Source organism: Suricata suricatta, chromosome 4, assembly GCF_006229205.1.
Source record: "Suricata suricatta isolate VVHF042 chromosome 4, meerkat_22Aug2017_6uvM2_HiC, whole genome shotgun sequence".
NCBI lineage: Eukaryota > Metazoa > Chordata > Mammalia > Carnivora > Herpestidae > Suricata > Suricata suricatta.
The window spans coordinates 32,935,607-32,958,151 of NC_043703.1; the positions used below are offsets into that span (position 1 = coordinate 32,935,607).

The 22,545-nt window shown below is 36.1% G+C and overlaps 1 protein-coding gene across 1 annotated transcript in view; it reads right to left on the reverse strand.

Annotated features, from left to right (window-relative positions):
* Window positions 1-22,545, reverse strand: part of PIBF1 (progesterone immunomodulatory binding factor 1) — a 207,167-nt gene that overhangs the window by 66,315 nt on the left and 118,307 nt on the right. Inside the window, exons 11-13 of the mRNA XM_029936617.1 lie at window positions 17,490-17,655; window positions 10,845-10,995; window positions 5,048-5,138 (exon numbers count right to left, since the gene is read on the reverse strand). Of these exons, the coding sequence (XP_029792477.1) occupies window positions 5,048-5,138; window positions 10,845-10,995; window positions 17,490-17,655 (408 nt within the window). The remainder of the gene's footprint in view (window positions 1-5,047; window positions 5,139-10,844; window positions 10,996-17,489; window positions 17,656-22,545) is intronic.

Sequence of the window (22,545 nt, forward strand, 5' to 3'; positions counted from 1 at the left end):
CGGTTCTGATTATTACATAATCTCACAGCCGTAAAGCCCAGCCGATGTGCGCAGGGTGGAACTTCATCTACATAGGAGATGTCAAAGCGCAATGGAGGACTGATGCTCTGGCCCAATTCCTTCAGTCTTGGTATAGTTTTCTTAGTATTACCAAAAATCTAAATAAATACACGTATTTATTTAGATACCTGCTAAAATTGAAAAGGATCAAAGAGCCAAATACTATTTCAGACAAGTAACTAATTAGCAAGTATCTAAATAAATAAATAAATACATATACTTGCTAATTAGTTACTTGTCTGAAATAGTATTTGGCTCTTTGATCTTTTTCAATTTTAGCAGGTCAGAGATTTATCTCTATTAGTATGGCATAAAAAATGGTTCAAAAAAAGGGCACATGTACGAGAATGATTCCAGCTTCAGGACTCTTCAGGTTGGTACCTATACTGCCTGCTCTGCTGATAATTACTGAAAACCAAATAATTGTGTCAAGGTGATTATCAACAGTCCTGAGAAACCTTCTCTAGTTTCTTCTATAGGTTTAAGCTTTCAAGTTGATCATGAATTGAATGGCAGTAACTTTCTAAAGGACGATTCCAAAAACAAACCCAAATAAGAACAACTTTCCCCAAGGACAAAAATGACAACTCACATACATGGGAATAAAGAGAGAAAAATTTTCATTACACACCACAGTCTGCTAGAGGAAAAAAAAGTTTTCTCAGCTTTACTATTTTCCTTTATTATAAAGTTCAGTCTACTGTGCAAGTTTCAACTTAAAGCTCTTTATAAAACTAGACGCGACTACAACAAAAGGTCTGTAGTGTGCAGTAAATCTTGCAATTTGAAAGGTTTAAAAACCTTCAGAAAAAGCTCTCCATTCGATCTGCCAAAGCAAACAGAGCCGCTCACACGAAGACCATGCTAGTGCCTGGCTGTCCCCCACTCCTGCTTCAGGTCAAAGAGCAGAACCGACATATGTAACCAGAAAATCTTGTTTGCTATTTTCAAAACAATCATGACCGAAACAAAAACATTACTTCAGATTTTCAAGTTCAGTCAAGTCAAGAAGAGCCCATTTCATTTTAATCTACTTAATTGTATAAACCCTTTTTAACTTACTGCAGCTATGTCTCAGAGTTTAATGGGATATTTAGTTATTGTTTGTATCTCCATTGAACCTTCAAAACGTCAGTAAGCATATTTGGTAATTATAATGTGTTTAAGAGACATTTTTAGGAGTTATTTTTCAAACTACAAAAACTAATTTTGCTACTTTTTTTTATAGGAAGTTGGCATTACAGTAGATGTCTTACAATTGATTGATAGATATCAAAAATATCTCAAAACTGGTTTCATGTCCAGGGGAGTGTCTTGACTAATTATTTTAAAAAGTCTCATTACAATTCTCAAACAAAATTATTTTAATTAAAACCTTAACTTTTACCTAAAGCTTTTGGAACATTAGCTTTTCCTCTAAAATCAACTGTAATTTACTCTAAGAAACATTCATCAGTATAACAAACTAACATTTACTAAATAACCCACCATATGCCAGGCACTGTGTGGTGAACTTTGCATCCATTTTCTAACTTTCATAATATACCTTCAGTAGCAACAGGTAACCAATGAAAATTTTCAGTCACTATCAAATTTATTAACAACATGAAACTCAAAGCAGAAGGCCTAACAATTAAAGTTTGGATAACTATTAAAAATTATCTTTTTGAAAACTATTCAGTGATACAAGAAAAAGTTCAAGATGGAGTTACAAGATATTAAACTTCCATGTTATAGACAATAATATCCTAAATATGCAAGAAGACCTATATCTATTATAAAATCTTGAATGGTAATCTTTGGATGGTAGGATTACTAGCAATTTTCTAAAATAAACACATTATTTTTATAATCACAAATCCGCTCCAATCCCGTGTTACTGTAAAGTACCTAAACCTGGCTGTTGAATATTTGAGATTTTACATTAAACGTAGTATGAATGGCATAGTGTACAGTAGTTGAAAAATAAGTTCCTTTGAAATTTTAATATATTTTGGCACAGACTAATGTATAATGAAAACTTTATTATGCAAATGTTTCATTTGCTGTTCTGACTGAGTTGTTTTATAATGCACCTCCAGTTTCCACTGCTTTAATTTTAAATGTGAAGAATTAAACATAGACTCTCCCAAAGGTTACATTGCTTTCATCCTAAATCAGTTAAATAGAGCACGAAGCCATTGACTTCTTTACAAATAGCTACTGAAAGTGAAATACAGACTTTGCAAACTTTGGAAATATGTCAGACCTAAACAAGGGATCCTCTTTGCCAGTGCTGTTTTATGCGTGTAGTAGGTACTCAATAAAAGATGTTGAAAGAATGCATAAACGTTCTCTCTGGGTCTCTAGACTTACTTTCCCTTCACTCAGTTTAGATGACCTGAGAAGCACTTCCTCAAAATAACCCTCTGGTTCACTATGAGACGAATGCCTGGCACCAGCTGGTAGGAGATATTAATAGTGTGCCCATTAGGCACTTGTTCAAGGCACACAGATAGCTCAGGGATAAAACCTTCAGAAATATTTGGATAGTTAAAATTATTCAGAATATGAATCAGTTGTGGTTCTTTAAATCTCACTCTAATTATTAAGAAATCAACATCTGTTTTTGGAATTCTTTAAAAAAAAAGTAAGGTAACAGCAATAATTGCTTTCAGTTTTAGAGGAACTCAGCATTTAGGGCTAAAGAAAAAAGCTTACAACAGCAAAATTCTTTTTTCCTTGTGACAAAGATTCTTTTGAAGGATTCATATGCTAAAAAAAGAAGAGAATAGACTTTTTCCTTCAAATTTCAATTTTCAGTATTTACCAATCATTTACCGCTGACCAAGAAGTCTCTTACCCACCAAAGTATATTTCTATTCCCCACTAGGCAATATAATGCTCAAAAACAGTTACATGCAGAAAATTTCAAACAGCTTAGGTCGCCCTTAGTGACTCATGAGGGACTGGGCAGAGACCAGGAATGGTATGGGACTATAGCTCGTTTTTCAAGTAATACGTAATTTTGAAATACCTGCACCTTCACCAGACAGAATTAACCACTCTGGCTACAAAATAATACTTGACAGTCATCTATCCTTGATCTAAAATTCTTCCAGATACTTAGTTTATAGCCAGTAAGAGACATACATTCAAAGCACCCATTTGTTTTGTTACAAAATGGCCTATATCTTACATCATAGGGTTAAAGACATTTTATTCTCTGAGCCATCACTTCAAAGTCTTTTTTCTTTTTTTTTTCTTAATGTTTATTTATTTTTGAGAGTCAGAGAGAGACAAAGCATGAGCGGGGCAGGGCAGAGAGAGGGAGACACAGAATCTGAAGCAGGCTCCAGGCTCTGAGCTGTCAGCACAGAGCCCAACGTGGGGCTCGAACCCACAAATAGTGAGATCATGACCTGAGCTGAAGTCGGAGGCTTAACTGACTGAGCCACCCAGGCGCCACCATCACTTCAAAGTTTCTACAAAAGTATTTGAGTTCAGATGAATTGTTTTTCTTACTTAGTGTGCATTGTCTTTAAATATTTAAATCAACTCAAATAATAAAAGATAAACAAGCAGTTGGGGTGCCTGGGTGGCTCAGTTGGTTAGATTTTGGCTTAGGTCATGATCTCATGGTTTGTGGGCTTGAGCCCTGCATTGGGCTTTCTGTTGTCAACCTGCTTCGGATCTTCTGTCCTTCTCTCTCTCTCTGCCCCTTCCCTGCTTGCATGGGCACACACTCTCTCTCTTTCAAAAATAAATAAAAACATTAAAAAAATGATAAGCAGATTTGAATCCTCAAATACTCAGAGAAGTAGACAATTCTACTAGGAATCCTATACCATGCTAGATAGAGACAGAGAATAAACAAGAATAAGATACAGTTGCTGACTTTTAGGAACCTTCCATTTGGCTGGGGAAATGATGTGAGAAACAAGAGCTATGTGATAAGAGAAATGCTCTATTATGTGGTATGGAGAAAATAGATGTTTATAGGCACAGAGAGAGACTACCCTCATTTTACGTAGAGAGGCAAGGAAGGCTGGAGAGGTGGGGCCACGTGGAAGGGCCTGGAACTTTGGCAGAAATATTTAGATTTGATACAGTAGCATATGAGGCAGTGAGATGTTTTCGCAGAGGAGGATGAATTAAAGGGAGAGAAAGGAGTTAGTTTAAAAAAAAATTAGCTAGGTCAGCTGGAGAGCTGATTAATATAGGTACAATTTTTCTCTTAGTGTACCTTAAATAGAACCTCACATATCACTAGTGGATCTCCCTCAAAGTTTCTTGGTTTTCACAAAGTCTTCACAAAATATAAAATTTTCTTTCTCTCCTTTCTTTTCTTCTTTCCTTCTTTTCTTTTTTCTTCTCTTCTCCTCTCCTCTCCTTTCCCTTTTTCTTTCTCTCTCTTTCTTTCTCTGTCTCTCTCTCTCTGTCTCTCTTCCTCTCCCTCTCTCTCTTTCTTTCTTTCTTAAATTTACATCCAAGTTAGTGTATAGAGATAGAGTGATTTCAGGAGTAGATTCCCATGATTCCTCCCCTACATGTAACACCCAGTGCTCATGCCAACAAGTGTCCTCCCTAATGCCTCTACTTTTAATCATAATATAATATGCTATCTCATCTCTCTCTCACTACATCCCTTTCTCTTTCTCAAATATAGAGAAAAAGGAAGCCTATTTAATTTTAATCTGAAAACTGTTGGTTCAAAAGCATTTGTAGCACACTTGAAATTCATGTGAAAATAAAATCACAATGGTGTCATTATCACTGAATCTAATTCTAGGAAAATTCTAATATACACTTTTAGTTTATTGACCATTAAACTCACTTAAAAATACATGAAATGCATGCTTATAACTTACTGTGCTTTATTTTATGAGCAATTTAATATTTATGCATACTAAGAATAAAGTAACTTTACTTTGCACATTATCAAAAAGCATAATGTAATTACATTTAGCTTGAGTAGATAAGTAAAACAAATATATATTGATTTTACCTTTGCTTTAGTCGTCTTTTGGCTGTTGTGGGAACATTAGCACCATAGCCATAGGAGAAAAGAACCCTTTCAGCTTCATCTTCATTTTCAACTGAAAAATATTAAAGTGTATGATGTAAAATAAGTGGTTTTTTCTTAAAAAGCATGGCAGAAGTGAAAATAAAGGTCATACCAACGAATCAGGGAGCATAAGAACATTAAAAACAGCTAATGCATAATCTCAAACAGTCCATTTGTAAGTAGAAGCATATTTCTTGAAGTATATGGTTGCTTAAATTTGTTCCTTTATTTTTAAAAGGTGTAATGGTTTGCCTCAGATGACATGTTAAATTTTCTTGTATAAAAGCCTAATAATTCAAGGAGCACCTGGGTGGCTCAGTCAGTTAAGCCTCTAACTCTTGGTTTTGGCTCAGGTCATGATCTGATGGTTTGTGAGTTTGAGCCCTGCATAAGGCTCTCTGCGTTGATGGTGCAGAGCCTGCTTGGGATTCTCTCCCCTCTCTCTCCCCCTACCATGCTTGCTCTCTTGCTCAAAACTAAATAAATAAACGTAAAAAAAATTTTTTTTAATAAAGCATCATAATACAAATATGTGATATTCTGAATCATTCGAAGGATTTTTGTATAGAATGTATGTTCTGCAATTATAAATAAGTAACAATAATATAAACTTCATTATTTCTCTTCATGATAAAAGAAATGACTAATTTTTAAAAATGTTTATTTATATTTTAAAGAGAGAGAGAGACACGGCATAAGTGGGGAAGGGGCAGAGAGAGAAAGGGAGACACAGAATCTGAAGCAGGCTCCAGGCTCTGAGCTGTCAGCACAGAGTTCAACATGGGACTCAAACCCACGAACTGTGTGAGATCATGACGTAAATCAAAATCAGATGCTTAACCGACTGAGCCACCCAAGTGCCCTAAGAAATGCCTACTTTTAATTAGGAAGGATGTTCATTATCTTATCAGAACAACTTAATCTTAACTTGCAATAATGAAATTGTGCATTTAAGTAGGCTACTCTGTGAAGAAAATGTGCAGTCCTAAGAATGTATTAATAGCCTTTTTTTTATTACCAAATAACCCAGCAAAACCATTTACTTTTAAATCCAGCCATTGTCACATCACTCTTTTTCAGAAGGAATTTTAACTGACAGTTTAACATTTTATGGTTAAAAAGTTTAAATGCAATGGCAATTTTACTGTAAATTTGGATTAAAGATACTTAAAAGTTCATAAAAACTTCATGAACTTTAGTAGGTTAGTATCTCAAATAAAAGCAGTCAATGACATTTAGCAATTATATTATAACATTATTCAACAATAACCATATTTTAACATTAAGAAGAGAAACTTTTCAGAAATGTTTCAGGGTTAAAACAAAGCCACATATTTCACATTAGTAAGTGAAGCTATTTGGAGGCCCATCACCATAATATGCATATTATTTGTTGACTGATCCCTTTACAGTATAGTTAGTAAGAATTTTAATAAGATTTTTATTGTTTTCCTTCAATTTTATCCCTATTTTTCATGGTGAACTAGGGTCGCTTTCAGTAGAGTTATTAGTGGTCAGGTAACTGTGGAAGCAAGAGATGATATATGTTATTGCCAATGGTGTTACCAGCCATCATAGCTCCAGATCCAAGACGGGCTCTCTAATTCAGCTCTACCAGAATGGCAAAATAGCCCTAATAAGAGCTTTTACTTAGATCCCTACCTGACTCTTGTCTCAAAATTCAGAAGGAAGAGGGTAAATTCAGTTAACATCTCAAAAACTCATCAGTTAGATATTGAAGGACATCTGAAATTTGAGATTAATACCTAATTGATTAGTAACTCATAGGGTAACTATTTTACTGGTGATTTAATTATAGAAATAATAGTAAATGGTTCTAAAGAGATATGAACATGTCTTAGATGTACAGAGCACTGAATGCCACCATTTTTCTCAAGCTAGAAGCAGTAAGAGGCTGTGGGGAGACTAATATTCATAGAGAGGGCACAGGAGGGCTTGTGCATGTGTAAAGGCACAGACCTGCGATGTTTTAGTAATTATGAGGTAAGTGGTTGGAGTTTGCTTAGAGAACAATGGTAGTAGAAAGGTAGGCTTAGTTCCCATTGTGAATGGACCTAAAGTTTTATTTGCTAGGCTAAGAAGTTTGGATTTTTATTCCACAGTCAACAAGAAACTAACAGAGATTAATATAGAAAGGTAACATGACCAAAAGATCTTTGTTGTTGATGCTGATATTGCAGAAAAATAATTTCTAATAATGGGGAGAAGGATGACCTATTTTTAGCACAGAGAACTCCTCACAAGGTATTGTAATAATCCAACTGACACACGCTGTAGAAAAACAGGAGAGGATGAATAAAAAAGGTTAGATGCTAGACAAGTGGATAGGGGTGGAGGTAAGATGAGGCTCTAGTTAGAATGAGGGAGAGATCGAGGTTGACAAGAGCTGGATGGTAATTAGACTTTAACCTTACTAACAGATCAAGAATACAAGAAAATTAGTAAGTGTCACAGAGAGAAGAACAAATAAATATGAGAAATGTTAAATTTTTAATGGCTGTAGGAACTCTTTACAGATCTATGGAATCATTAGCCTGCAGACAGTAAATGAAACTGTGGAAAGGGATAAGATTACCCAGAGGGTAAATAAGTAGGAATTGAAAAGGATAATGGGAAAAACCGCTGTGAATGATTAGGTAGAGTTAGCTTGAAGAAAAGACAGTAAGAGCAATGGAAAAGAAACAATCGAAGGCAGGTGATTCAAGAAGCAAGAGAAGAGTCTTGAGAAATGTAACAAATGCCTAGCAGTAGCATGAGATGGATAGCAGGTTCCAGAATCTGACAACCAGAAGTCTGGTTTTCTTTTTATATTTGAATTTATTTACTTTCTAGTCAATGCTACTTTTAACAAATGGATGAGACCTTTGAAAACTAAACTCCTCAAAAATCCAAATATACTTAATTATAAAAAACAATGTAAGTGTGAACAGGCTATGTCATTTGCCATGGTGACGTCTTAATAAATGAGGTCTAACCTTCTGCATATCAGTGAAATTATTAGATGGTGACCCTTTGAAAATTGTACCCACTGTAGTACTAAAAATGATTGTTTTGTACTACATATTTGAAATTTTCATTAATAAGTATTCTTCAAATAAGGATAGGGGTATTCTAATTTCTGGGGTGCCTGGGTGGCTCAGTCAGTTAAGTGTTTGACTCCTGGTTTGAGCTCAGGTCATGAACTCAGGGTTTGTGACTTTAAGCCCTGGGTCAGGCTCAGCACTGTCAGCATGGATTCTTCTGCCCCTCTCTCCCTGGGAGAGCTCACATGCTCTCTCTCTCAAAATAAAGAAATCAAATAAAAAAATAGGAATATTTGAATTCTAATTTCCATTGTGAAATTATATTTTTATTTTATTTTTTTAATGTTTTTTAAAATTTATTTTTGACAGACAGAGAGAGACAGTGTGAGCAGGGGAGGGTCAGAGAGAGAGGGAGATGCAGAATCTGAAGCAGGCTCCAGGCTCTGAGCTAGCAGTCAGCACAGAGCCTGACACAGGACTTGAACCCACGGACCATGAGACCATGACCTGAGCTGAAGCTGGACGCTTAACTGACTGAGCCACCCATGTGCCCCTCCACTGTGAAATTATAGACATGAACTTACTTTCTTGATATTCCAAGTATAAGTAAATATATTTTATTCTAAGATGATTTGAAGATGGTTTTATACAATAGCATAGCAAAAATTTATTTTTGTATTAAAATTTTTTAATGTTTATTTATTCTTGAGAGAGAGAGAGCGAGAGAGAGAGAGAGAGAGAGAGAGAGACAGAGAGAGACAGAGAGAATGTGATTAGGGGAGGGGAAGGGAGAGGGAGACACAGAATCCAAAACAGGCTCCAGGCTCTGAGCTGTTAGCACAGAGCCCTATGTGGGGCTTGAACTCACAAATTGTGAGAGCATGACCTGAGTGGAAGATGGACACTTAACTGACGCTATTAGCCACCCAGGCACCCCTATTTTTGTATTTTTTCTAAATATTTTACTAAGAAAATATCTGCACATATGGAAAAGCTGAAAGATGTCTACAGCAGTTACCCATATACTCAACATCTGGATTCTAAATTATACATTGCATTGTATGTAGTTTATCACATATCTATCCATCACTGTACATACATACCCATGAATCTATCTTACTCTTTGGATGTATTTTTTTAAAAAATTTTAATGTTTATTTATATTTGAAAGAGAGAGGGGGCAGGGAGGGAGGAGAGGGAGAGGGACAAGGGATCTGAAGTGGGGCTTTGTGCTGACAGTAGTGAGCCTGACGTGGGGCTCGAACTCATGGCCTGAGCTGAAGTTGGCCACTTACCAACTGAGCAACCCAAACGCTCCCTGATATATTCCAAATAAGTTGCAGACATCTGCCCTTCATCTCAACAGTTCAAGACGTAAATTATCAACTACAGTTCAATATTTACTTATAGTTCTTTTTTAAAAAATTAAATTTACCTATGGTAAGAGGTAGAAATCTTAAGTCTACCATTCAGTGAGTTCTGAGAAAGTCAAGGATAGGAGCGCCTGGGTGGCTCAGTTGGTTAAGCGTCCAGCTTCGACTCAGGTCATGATCTCACAGTTCGTGGGTTCGAGCCCCGCGTCAGGCTCGGTGCTGACAGCTAGCTCAGAGCCTGGAGCCTGTTTCAGATTCTGTGTCTCTCTCTGACCCTCCTCCACTCGTGCTGTTTCTCTCTGTCTCTCAAAAATAAATAAAAAGCATTAAAAAAAAAAAAGTTAAGGATAACACAGGAAGATAGCATAATAAGAGGAAACAGAGTAGAAATTAAAGGTCAAGGATTATAACCCAGTATATTCAATAAATTTCTCTTTTTCAAGACTCAAGTTGTCAGTCATCTCCCCTGTTAGGTGTTGTACTACTCACTTTAAAAGTGGTTTTAGGGATGCCTGGGTGGCTCAGCCAAAGTGTCCGACTTTGGCTCAGGTCATGATCTCATGGTTCATGGGTTTGAGCCCTGCCTTGGGCTCTGTGCTGACAGCTCGGAGCCTGGAGCTTGCTTTGGATTCTGTGTCTCTCTCTCTCTCTGCCCCTCCCCCAATCATGTCTCTCTCTTTCTCTCAAAAATAAAATAAACATTAAAAAAATTTTTTAAAGATGGAATTAACTCATGACCACTTCTGTATTTCTACTGTAAAATGCCTATTTCTTGCGAACAGCACATATCTCACTGCTGTAATTATCTTTAATATGCTTGTTTCTTCCAGGGGTCAAGACTAGTGAGAATTATCGCATGAACTCTATGGCTCCAGATCCTGGCATATGTAAACATTTCATTGTTCAATGAGGGAACTAAATAAATGAAAAGAAAAAATCTACTGTAGTTAACCTATTAAAAATTTTTTTTAATGTTTATTCATTTTTGAGAGAGAGAAAGAGAACCAGAGCATGAGACACAGAATGTGGAACAGGATCCAGGCTCTGAGCCATTAGCACAGAGCCTGACATGGGGCTTGAACCCAGGAACTGCAAGATCATGACCTGAAGTCAGGCACTGACTGAGCCACCCATAGAGTTAACCTGATTTTTAATGCCAACTACTGAAACTGAGATTAACTAATTATTAAAATATAAAATATACATTTTTCAAGTCACCAACTGGATTTTAAAGGAACATAACAGGGATTTTAGAAATAATAGCAGGTTCCTTGTGCTGCCAGAAAAAAAGCTGTATGTGTGACGTGATGCGCGACTTACTTTCTGCAGTTTGCATTATTATTTCATCAAGCTCTTTTTCCAATCTCTCATAAATGTCGAGCCTTGCCTGATGCTCAGAGTTCCGTGCTTCAAGTTCAATAATGCGTTTTTCAGAAGAGGCTTGAAGACTATAAAATTCTTTAGTTAAAACCTAATAGTGGAAGAAAAAAATCGCAAAGGCAGAATTAAAAAGGTTAACAGCGAAGACAAAAATGGTGACACAAAAATGCCTTTTGAATTTTTTTCTCTCTAATGATTTAAATATGAGGAGAAAGTAGCTCAACTGAGAGGACTGGGAAGCTACATTTATTTCTAAGGTAAATTAACTCATTGTTCGTTGACTGAAAATTGCGAACCACTTTACTGTATGAACTGAATAAACAACAAAGTTAAAACTTAGAAATAGTTATAGGAATAAGATTAGCATTTGCTTGTTAGAACTACAGAGACGCAGGGATACTCTCCAAGGGTACTCTCCGTACTGGAGGCCGTTTACTCGTGGGGAAAGGCTTGCGGCTCACGAAGCTGTGCGTGAAAGCTACGCCCACCCTTCAGGGTTCCATCAGAGCTTGCTTCATCTAGGCTCCCCACGGTGGTAGCACCATTTCTAGTCTCTCGAACAATCAGAAATTTAAAGCAACGAACCAAAATGACATACATGAAGTGCCACCTGGGGCAGCATCAGAAAAATGCCTTTGTAGAAAGGAAGGATTTAAACAATTATTAAAAAAAAAAAATTAAAAAACCGGCATGGAAATTGGAGTTATTTTGTGTAAGAACAAAAAAATTCTACATTCTTTAATGGTGACTTGTTGAAAGAATTACTAGGATGATAATGAATTCACTAAAAAGAGGAGACTTCCCTAATGACAAAGGAAATGTTTTGATGCTTAAATTCCAATTATTTACAAAGTTTACAAACTGGTAGAGATTAAGTTATGGAGTGCACACTTGCTTTCCAATACAGCAAATGTGATGTAGTATTTCCTGAAAGCAGCAGAATAGATGGGTAAGAATATGAATTTGTAACCAGAAAAATCTGGGTTTCAGTGCTGGCTTTGACACTTAATTAGTTTGGGATCTTACACAATTAATTCTTCTTTCTAGGCCTACCTCAAAACATTGTTGGAAGGATTAGATAAGATAATAAATTCACAGTGCTTAGCAGAGTGCCTAGAACACAGTAAGTTTGAAAAATGTTATTTCTACTTTAAGAATTATGAGAACTTTATATTAAATGGCTCGTAGACATAAAGATCTACTGGCCTAAGTGCTCTAAATTTTCTACAATTAAACAACTTTTAATATGACCTATTTTCTTTAATGACCCAAAGTTCATCCTGACTAATGTACATGATTGTGTGCTTTCTTTGATGTGGAAAAAAGAGAAGATGCAGATCTAGTTACAGTTTTTATAAAGTAGAAATTACAATTTAACTTTCCTTAATCTATTCTATGTTATTTTCCTTCAATTATTTTCATCAAAATTCTGCCCCTCCCACCCCAAATAACTTCAACATTATTTCCCACTCTCCAAACTTATTTCTTTGGGGGATAAAGAAAGAATAACATGGGGATAATGAGGATAATTATAGAATGATTTTTAGTGTCCCGGATTGGATCAACAGAAAAAAAAATTCATCTTTTAGTATTATTTCTTCTTCATTCTTGCCAGCTGGGAATATGTTTTCTAGAGATCTACTGATTCATTATAACTAAATTATTAGACAGTTGAAATCATCTGGAGCTTTCATAGAATTTATTACATTGAGATGTAATTCATTAAGACTTCGGTGGCTGACAACACTAATTCCACAGTCAAAAGAGAGTATCAGTAATGACACTGTTAAATGACTGTTCTCACTGCACAGCTGATACTATTTGTCTGTATTCCACCCACCTCAACAAAAACATCACACAAGGAAAAACTACAGAAATGGATATCTGAAGAGATAAGCAAAATGTGGGAAGATGGGATTATTTAGTAAAGTATGATTTGAAGAAGAGATTTTTAAAGTACTATTAAATTGAGAGCTGTAATTTAAAATCCTCTTTTCATAGCACAGAGAGATCCCCAGAAACACCTAACACCTCTGGACTCCACAGTGAAGAATTCCCTTTTATTATGGATTTGCCTGAGCGGCTTCTAGAAATAAATTTATTATTGTTTCTGAAAAGCCAAAAAAGAACTTGATTATTGGACCTATGGAAGGCTATTACATTAAAGATTCTTTAGGAAAAACCAATATGTGAACATTTGAGTTTGACCATGAATGCACAAAATAGATCAGCTGCTTTTGGAAATCCATTAGATATTAAGTTTTCACAGTGGATATTTCCTTCATTTAAATAATTGAATGATAATACAAAATTATATAAAAACATATAAAATGAATGATAATACAAAACTATAGGTCAATAATCGCTTTAAAAAGAGATAAAAATATAAAGCCAGTGTTTTGGGAGTCTTTGCAAATTGATAATTAAAGTAAAATAAATAGTCCCCAAGTTATAAATCAATGCGAATACTGGGTAAAAGCCACAGAAAAGTGCATAAATACAACAATCTTTATCCTTCACAAGATTATTTCTCCCCAAAATTCATTATAAATAAGAATGATCTTAGAAATACTTTCTGGAACTTCAGAAAAATGGATTCTAACAACAGTGTTGTACTAACATCCATCAAACCATTCAGTCCCTCTTTACTTATTGATCATCCACTCTGAGCAAAGCACTATGTCGGTATGGGCGACACAATGATAAATGAAGAATCTCTGTCCTCTCCAGGCTCCTAGTTTAACAGAGGAGAAAATGTAAAAAAATACCCCCAAAGCCTCAGTTTTATCAAAAGTTTTTAGAAACAATATTTTTGGGTGCTCCTGGGTGGCTCAGTTGGCTAAGTGTCTGACTCTTGATTTCGGAACAGGTCATGATCTCATAGTTTGTGAGACCGAGCCCTGTGTTGGGCTCTGTGCTGACAGCGTGGACCCTGATTGGGATTCATTCATTCATTTATTCATTCATTTATTCTCTCTCTCTCTCTCTCTCTCCCCCCTTCCCCCACATGTGTGCTCTCCTTCCCCCTCCCCCGCATGTGCTCTCTTGCTCTCTCTCCCCGCTCCAAAAATAAATCAACTTAAAAAAAAAAAACAGTATTTTTTACAAAGGTGCTTCTCCATAACCCTTACACACAAAAACCAGTAGTTGCTAGTCAACTGCATTCACCGAACAAGTGGGTAAAGGCCTATGGGAGAGCGGCTTTCATATTGCGGGTTGTAGTCTTTAAGAGGTCATGAAATCAGTTCAGGTTACAGCCAGCTAAAAATAATAAAACAGAATGGTTTAGCGAACATCAGCATGTATGTTGTACTGCTTAGTGAATGAAATATTTGTTTCAGAAGCACAGAGAGAGAGAGGGGAGCTGCTTCCCTCTCTTCCTACATATACCTCCCATTCCCTTCCACCTGACCCAAGCCACATCCTTAAGCAGTCATCCAATCTGAAAAAAAAAAAAAAAAGGAAAGGCATTTTGCTAGGAATTATGAAATTTTAACAGTAACTTGCAAAAGATGAATTCTAAATCAGAGCTGATCTAATTCAGTCTAACTGAAAATGTGTGGGAGAATCTGCTATTGCAGATTATGACTGCAGTAGGTTTCTGAAGAATGTATTTGAAAAAGTATTAAATTATGAACACTGGTTTGCTTTAGAAGTAAACACTTTATAATTTTTCTGTTTATATATATGTATTTCATATCATTTTTATATTTTTCCTGAGGCTTTTTTTCTGTAAGACTCTTTTATCTTGTTAATCTTGGTTTTACTTACCAGAATACTTCCTAGAAATGTAATCTCTGAGACATTATTGTAATGAAAACTTACATCATTAGCTAATTAATCATGTTAATGACATTATTACATCTACTTCATTCAATTTTTTAAATGAGGATTTCCCACAAATCTAAAATATTCAGGGACATGATTACATGTAACCATATAATACATGAATATAGCAAAATATATAGTTTAAAACCTACTAACTGTAAATTGTTTAATCATCTATTATTTGAATAAATTACTTCCAATTTTTGCTATAATATTTAGTGCTGTGAGTATGCCATTAATATAACCCTTTAGAAGCATCTCTTATTTCCTCAGGTAAAATTCCTTTAAAATTACTGGATCAGATTTTTAAGGACTTTAATGAAGATTACCATACTGTCCTCCTGAAGAAAGGTTCCATTTTCTAAGCACATGAGATTTCCCTTTTAAGGGGACTCTTGCCAGCAGTCTGAAAATAACAGACAGGGGCGCCTGGGTGGCTCAACCATCAGATCTCACAGTTTGTGGGTTGGAGTCCTGCGTCGGGCTCTGTGCTGACAGCTAGCTCAGAGCCTGGAGTCTGTCTTTGGATTCTGTATTTCCCTCTCTCTCTGACCCTCCCCTGCTCACACTGTCTCTCTCTGTCTCTCAAAAATAAATAAACATAAAAGAAAATAAAAAAAAAAGAAAACAGCAAACAGACCTATGTAAAGGTAGGAAAAAGTTTAAATCTATGTTTCTTCAATTCTTAGGGAGAATACATGTTTTCATCCATTTCTCAGCAATTTTCATACCTTTCCTTGGAAAGAGTACATTCCTTCTACCTAGTCTCTAGAAGAGGAAGGTATGTCCTTTTGATAAGAGACCTTTTAAAAGTAAGGACACAAGACCTTTCTCCTACATAACACACATATTATTTTTCAGTATTCATTTATTTTTCCTGCATCATTTCTTCCCGTACTTTTAATCAACAGATCAACAGATGAATCCCCTGACAGACATAATAGAAAATTTCATCTGTATGTACTTTTAATAGCTTTATAGTTCTGTATTTACATTTACATAGGACCTATCTGAGGTTTATTCTGATATGCCGTGTGAAGTATGGAAGTGTATTTTCTCTAGTCAAATGATCATTACAGCACTATTTGTTATCCAATCCACCTTTCCCCTGATTTCTTTCTTTCTTTCTTTTTTTTTTTTAGGTATAAAGCTATATTGGGATAACATAAGTAATTTGGTTGATATATATCTATATTTAATTTTCATTTTTAACTAGAAAAGTACATTTTTAAAAATGTTTTATATAGTTTATTAGCAAGTTGGTTTCCAAATAACACCCAGTGCTCTTCCCCACAAGTGCCCCTCTCTATGACCATTACCCCCTCTCTCCTTCTGCCCTCCCTCAGTTTGTGCTCAGCACTCAAAAGTCTCTCATGATCTGCCTCACTCCCTCTCCCCAACTCTTTTCCCTGCCTTTCCCCTTCCCATGGTCTCCTATTAGATTTCTCCTGTTAGACCTGTTAGTGACAACATATGGTATCTGTCCTTCTCTGCCTGACTTATTTCACTTAGCATGGCACCCTCTAGGTCCATCCATTTTGCTACAAATGGCCAGATTTCATTCTTTCTCATTGCCATGTAATACTTCATTGTAAATATATATATATATATATACCACATCTTCTTGATCCACTCATCAGGTGATGGACATTTAGGCTCTTTCCATGATTTGGCTATTGTTGACAGTGCTGCTATGAACATTGGGGTACATGTGCCCCTATGTATCAGCACTTCTGTATCCCTTGGGTAGATCCCCTCCCCGATTTCTAAAGTAACCTTTACAATGAATATATATATATATATAATTTTTTTTTGCTTATTTATTTTTGAGACAGAGAGAGATAGAGCACAAGTGGGGAAGGGGCAGAGAGAGAGAGGGAGACACAGAATTGGAAGCAGGCTCCAGGCTCTGAGCTGTCAGCACAGAGCCCGATGCAGGGCTCGAACCCATAAACCATGAGATCATGACCTGAGCCAAAGTTGGACGCTTAACTGAGCCACCCAGGTGTCCCTACAATGAATATATTCTTAAATTTATGTGATTATGGGTCTTGAGCTTTGTATTTGATACCACTTATGAACTTTTTTGGGGTGTGATTTAATTGTTCTTGCCTCAGAATGCATTTTAAAATGCGATACATACTTCTCATTATTTCTTTTTATCAATCTTCAAAAATCGAATGCTTTGGTTTTTTCCCTACTTATATTACAGAATTACTTTGTTCAGTTAAAAAAGAACATGCTAGCAAGTAATATTACTTGACAGTAATTTAAAAAAATATGTAATATTGAATATTATCTTCCAGGAAGATGGTGTTTTCTCTTCTATATTAGTGAAGTTGTATGCTTTTCTTGATAATAGCCTCTGTACTATTCCTATTACAATTACTCCAAGTAATTATATATTTTTTGGTTGCTATGGTGAATGAGATCTTTTTCTTCTTTTGTGTGTTCTAACAATTCCAGTCCTTTGTGGTTCACATATTTCTGAGCTATATTTATCTTGCATGCACATGTGTAGGACAGCGCTAGGTCCTACAGGTAAAATAAAGCACAACATGATCCAGACCTTGTACTTATTGAGCTTACATGCTATGCTAATTTTATTAATTTTTATTTGTAATTTTTAAAAATTAAACTCTATGCCCAACATGGGGTTCTACCTCACCACCCTGAGATCAAGAGGTGCGTGTCACCGTTGAGCCAGCCAGGTGCCCCAGGTTATGCTAATTTTAAAAGAAAAGCTTGTACATGTACCTCTAATTTTTTCTGATATTTTTCACATTCCAACTGGCACTGTGTGAGATTTCTTGCAGTTTCCTCTTGCATAAGTTGAGCACGCTCACTTTCAAAGGATTTTAATTTACTTTGATGGAGATATTCTGATACTTTGCTTTCTGTACTAAGTTGTAGTTCTCTGTACCTGAAAGAAGCAGAATGATTAGAAGAGTACAGAAATTGGAATGATTTATATAAATATAAATATTACATCTAACTTTTCTATATTCCTATCTTATTATGTTGTTAATAACACATATTTATTCAGCAAAGCTTTTGTAAATTATTTAGATAGTATGGAAATATTCTAAGTCTGGAGAACAAAACACACCAATTAAACTACCTCTGTGGGTCCCTTATTTTCATCCTTTCCATCCCCAAATAATTATTGCCTATTATTATTGTTTTGTAAGACATTTAAAATAAATAAGAGTTTCAGTTACATTGCTTAAAATGATTTAATTTCTATACATTTCAAAGGTCTTCTTAAATCTAGAGCAAAATTGTTTCCAAGCTTGCTGTTTCTAAGTCTAAATAACGTTGGATGGAGGATAGCACAAACTATGCAAATTCTAAGGACTTTTATAAAATTTTAAGTTAGTAAATATACACATGTATACAGATATAGATACTACAAGAAAACATAATGTACCAATTACAAATAATGTACAAAATATATTACAAGTAGTCTATTGCAATGCAGATAAGGAAGATTTTCTTCATTTCATAGGTCTAACTAGTAATAAAATCCTTTCTATATATAAATTACCACATATTATAAATCTGAAAATGCTTCAGGATGATTATGTTCTAGAGAGGAAAACACAGACACATTATACTGTCTTAGGGAGCTCTTATGAGCCCAAAACAATGCTAGATATGTTATTAAAATTCACTTATTCAAATATTTATTGTTAGTCACTATGCTAGATAAACGTATATATAATGGTAGACAAAATGTTATTCCCCCTGCCCCGCCCTGCCTTAAACTAGTTTTCTGGGGAAACTAGGCAAATCAACATGAAAATTCAACAGAGTATGGCAAGTGCTTCAATAGGGTGATCTCTAGGTTCAATGGGAACGTGAAGGAGGCAGACATAGCTTGGTTTATACAAGTGTGTGTGTGTGTGTGTGTGTGTGTGTGTGTGTGTGTGTGGCGGGGAGGGGAGTGTATAAGGAGGGTTGGGATGGGAAGCATCACAGAGAAAAAAACAAGAGTATGTGTACGGCAGGGAAGCAGCAGAGAGCACAGTCTATTTTATTCAGGGTGCCTCATTTAATCCCTATATCAACCCTATTACATATTCTGTAGATGAGGAACTTGAGGCTCAGAGATATCAAAGAGTTTCTTTAACAGGCAGAAGCTGCTAGAATATTTCAGATTGGGTTTGAAGTCCAGCTATATTCGACTCTATGGCAATGATCTTTCCACCACTACATGATATTCTTAACTGACATTTCAGATCAGATTAAGCTTTTCAAAGGTCATTTCACCTAGTGACAATAACAATAACATTCAAAGTATAATCAGAGAAGATAGGTAGTTGATATTTGCTACTAGCTACTTCACTCTTGGCACTCTTTTATCTTTGATGAAAACATCTCCCGTTCAAACCGGTGGAAGGTCAATGTGTACTGGTACACATGATTTAATATACAGCAAGGTTTTCAGGGGCACGTGAGCTTGTGGGCTTAACTTTTTGAGAAGGCTCACATGTATATGAAGAAAATGAAAAGAAGATATATATATATATATATAGATACGTATAACTATAGATACATAAAAATATTTTTTGTATAGATCAGGAAACATCAATATTTTTTATTGAGTTTTTTATTGGTGTATATATACACCATAAAAGTTAACCTTTTAAGTATACGATTCATTTTTTTTAGTATATTCACAAGGTTGTGTATCACCACTGTCTAATTACAAAATGTTTTTATCACCCAAATAAGAAATTCATGCCAACTTAGCAATCACTCCCCACTCCCCTGCCCCCTAGCCCCAGCTACCACTGCTCTACTTTCTCGCTCTGTGGATTTGCATACTCTGGACATTTCATGTAGATGGAATCATACAGTATGTGGCCTGCGGATGTTTGCAAGGTTCATTCAGGTTGTAGCATGAATTGGTACCCCACTCCTTTTTATAGATGAATAATATTCCATTGTACGGATATACCACGTTTTGTTTATCCATTCATCAGTTGATAGACATATGGGTTATTTCCACTTTTTGGCCATTATGAGTAATGCTGTTATGAATATTTGTGTAGAAGTTTTTGAGTAAACATGTTTTCGGTTTTCTTGGTTATGTATCCCAGGAAAATAATAGGTTATATACCTAGGTCATATCGCCACTCTATTTCTCAGTTTTGAGGAACCGCCAAATCGCTCTCCAATGTGGCTGGACCATTTTACACATTCCCACCAGCAGTTATGAGGGTGCCAATTTCTCCATGTCATTTTCAACACTTACCAATGTCTGTTTTTCTTTTATTATAGTCATTCTAATAGGTGTGAAGTGGCAAAAAAATTCTTTCACTCAGACATTTATTAACTCAATATTTTACTGACATGAAAATGTCCCTGTACTCCCTGGTGTAGGTTGTTTTATAAATATAATTGTATATGGTGTATGAAATCAGTTTGTATTTTGTATGCTAAACTAGGGAACACACTAGACTGCATTATACAATAAATTCTAGTTAAGTGATTTAGAATGTGATATTGATCTTTAAAATTGCTTTGAAAAGATTAAACCGCAGTTTGCCTTTTTCTATGGATTCAAGACTTTGTAGGTAATCGATGCCAACTCCAAGTAGGAAATTAAAGGCTTAGCTTTTAGCTCCACCTGTTCTTATTCAGTAGCCAGCACCTGAAAATTATTCTTAGCACTATTTCTCTCCCCCCATATTGAAAAGTTAAAAAACAATAGTTGTCTCCTGGAAATTTGAAAATACTAAGTTTAATAAATTGGTATGTCTATAAGTCAAATGGTAATTCTAAAGAGCTGATCTATTCCTGTGCTGTTTGTACAATAAAAGAATCTGCTTTCAATCATTATGCCTGCGTAATAATTTAGTAAAGTGGACTGGGAAGATGCTGGAGAAACCACAGGCTGCGGAAGCAGATCAGCAGTGAGCAAAGGACCAGGACAAGAGCACAGTCTCAGGCGATTCCTGCTTTGTGTTTTGTGAATATAACTGGTCATGTTTTACTTTGCTGACTCAGATTTCTCATCTTATTCTCATAATGTGAACCTCTTATTTGAACTAACTCATTATTATTCCCATGTTAACACCTTTGTGTTTGACATTCTAATTCAGTACAGTTATCTTAAGAGGTTAGATTTCCTATAAAGTAAAAAGTATAATCAGAATCTCCAACTCTCCTCACAGTGATCTCCTCTCAGGCCCCAATTCAGGTGGGTTAATGCTACATTTGTAATAAGATTCACTCATATATCACATACTTTAAAAAACAGAAATATAAAGTCCTAGAATTATTTGCTCTTATGGAATATAGTACAAGATTTTTAAGGTGGATATATAAGGAGAAGAAAGGTGAAAAGGTGAAAACCACCTATTAAATAGAGAGCTGCCAACATCCTGACACCTAAGATGTGCCCTCAGGAGGCACCTGGGTGGCTCAGTGGTTAAGTGTCCAACTTTGGCTGAGGTCATGATCTCATGGTTCTTGGGTTCTAGCCCCACACTGGGCTCTGTGCTGACGGCTAGCTCAGAGTCTGGAGCCTGCTTCGGATTCTGTCTCCCTCTCTCTCTGACCCTCCCCTGCTTGTGCCGTTTCTCTGTCTCTCAAAAAAAAAAAAAAGGATGTGTCCTCAGGCTCAGGTGAATTCACCCCAAGCAGCAGGGCATGTTCTGCAATGCTGAGAAATACCTGTGGGAGAGCCAGGAGCATGGCATTCAATCCTTAGAAATGGGAGAATGAATTTAAACAAAAGCACCGTATAAAATACTGAATAACAAGAGGTTCTTATAACAGTATTCACCTGAGCTGTCTTTACATACACACTATGGTGAAGGTTTTGCTCATTACTCTCTGATGGATTAAGCCAAGAAGTGTATACAGCTTATTCTCAACTCTATCAACAAGGTTATCACTGGGTAAAAAGGTGAAGGACCTATATAATTATTAACCTTTTATTTAATCTCAGTTTTTATTTTCCAACAAGAAACAACAACTGATCTTTGAATTTTGTCCACAAAGCGTTCATGGCTATCCCGATATTAAAAGTGGATATTTACTCAGAACTGTTATCTAATCTCATTTGATAGCCATTCTAAGGCAAAATATCCAAAATAGATTATATTCAGTGGGGATATTCCTATAATCACCAGGACCAGGAAGTGGTCTATCCGTTAAGAAATTCTGAGAGCTGGTCCAATCTGGAGGGAAGGCAGAGCAGCCGTTGAGGCAAGGGATCTGTCCGTGTGCGGGGCCGGCTGTGTGAAGATAAAGAGTGCAGGAAGTAAAACCTGCACAAGGAAGAGTGGCAGAAGGAGCTAAGCAAAGTAACAGGGTTTTCAGTTACTGGCAAGGATTCAGGGAAGGATTTTGTAGTCAGGCATTAGGCAGAGTAACTGAGAGAAAGGACTGAAAGGTATTCTGGGTCAACACAGAGAGTATACTGTGGGGCTCGGAAGAATACAGGGGAGCAAACAGTCACATGGCTGGACCACTGTGTCCTTTGTGCAAGGGAGATAATCTAACTCTAAAGTTCATGAGCCAATGGGGCTGCGGCTGCTGAGTAACTTGCTACATGTAAGAGGAGTACTTAGAAACAGATGGACCTCAATTTCCAGACAGGTGCCTTTGGTGGATTTCAGCAGGGGAAACTGACGTTGGCAAGGGCTGAAGCTGCCCTGTCTAATCACTGAGAAGCCATCTTGCCCACACAGGTGGGCTGCAAATCCCATTTGACTTTGCTGCCTCAGACTCCTCTTTCTCCTTGTTCTGTTAATAAGGCCTCACTGAGTTGATGTTCAGTTCCTTTTCAAATTATTTA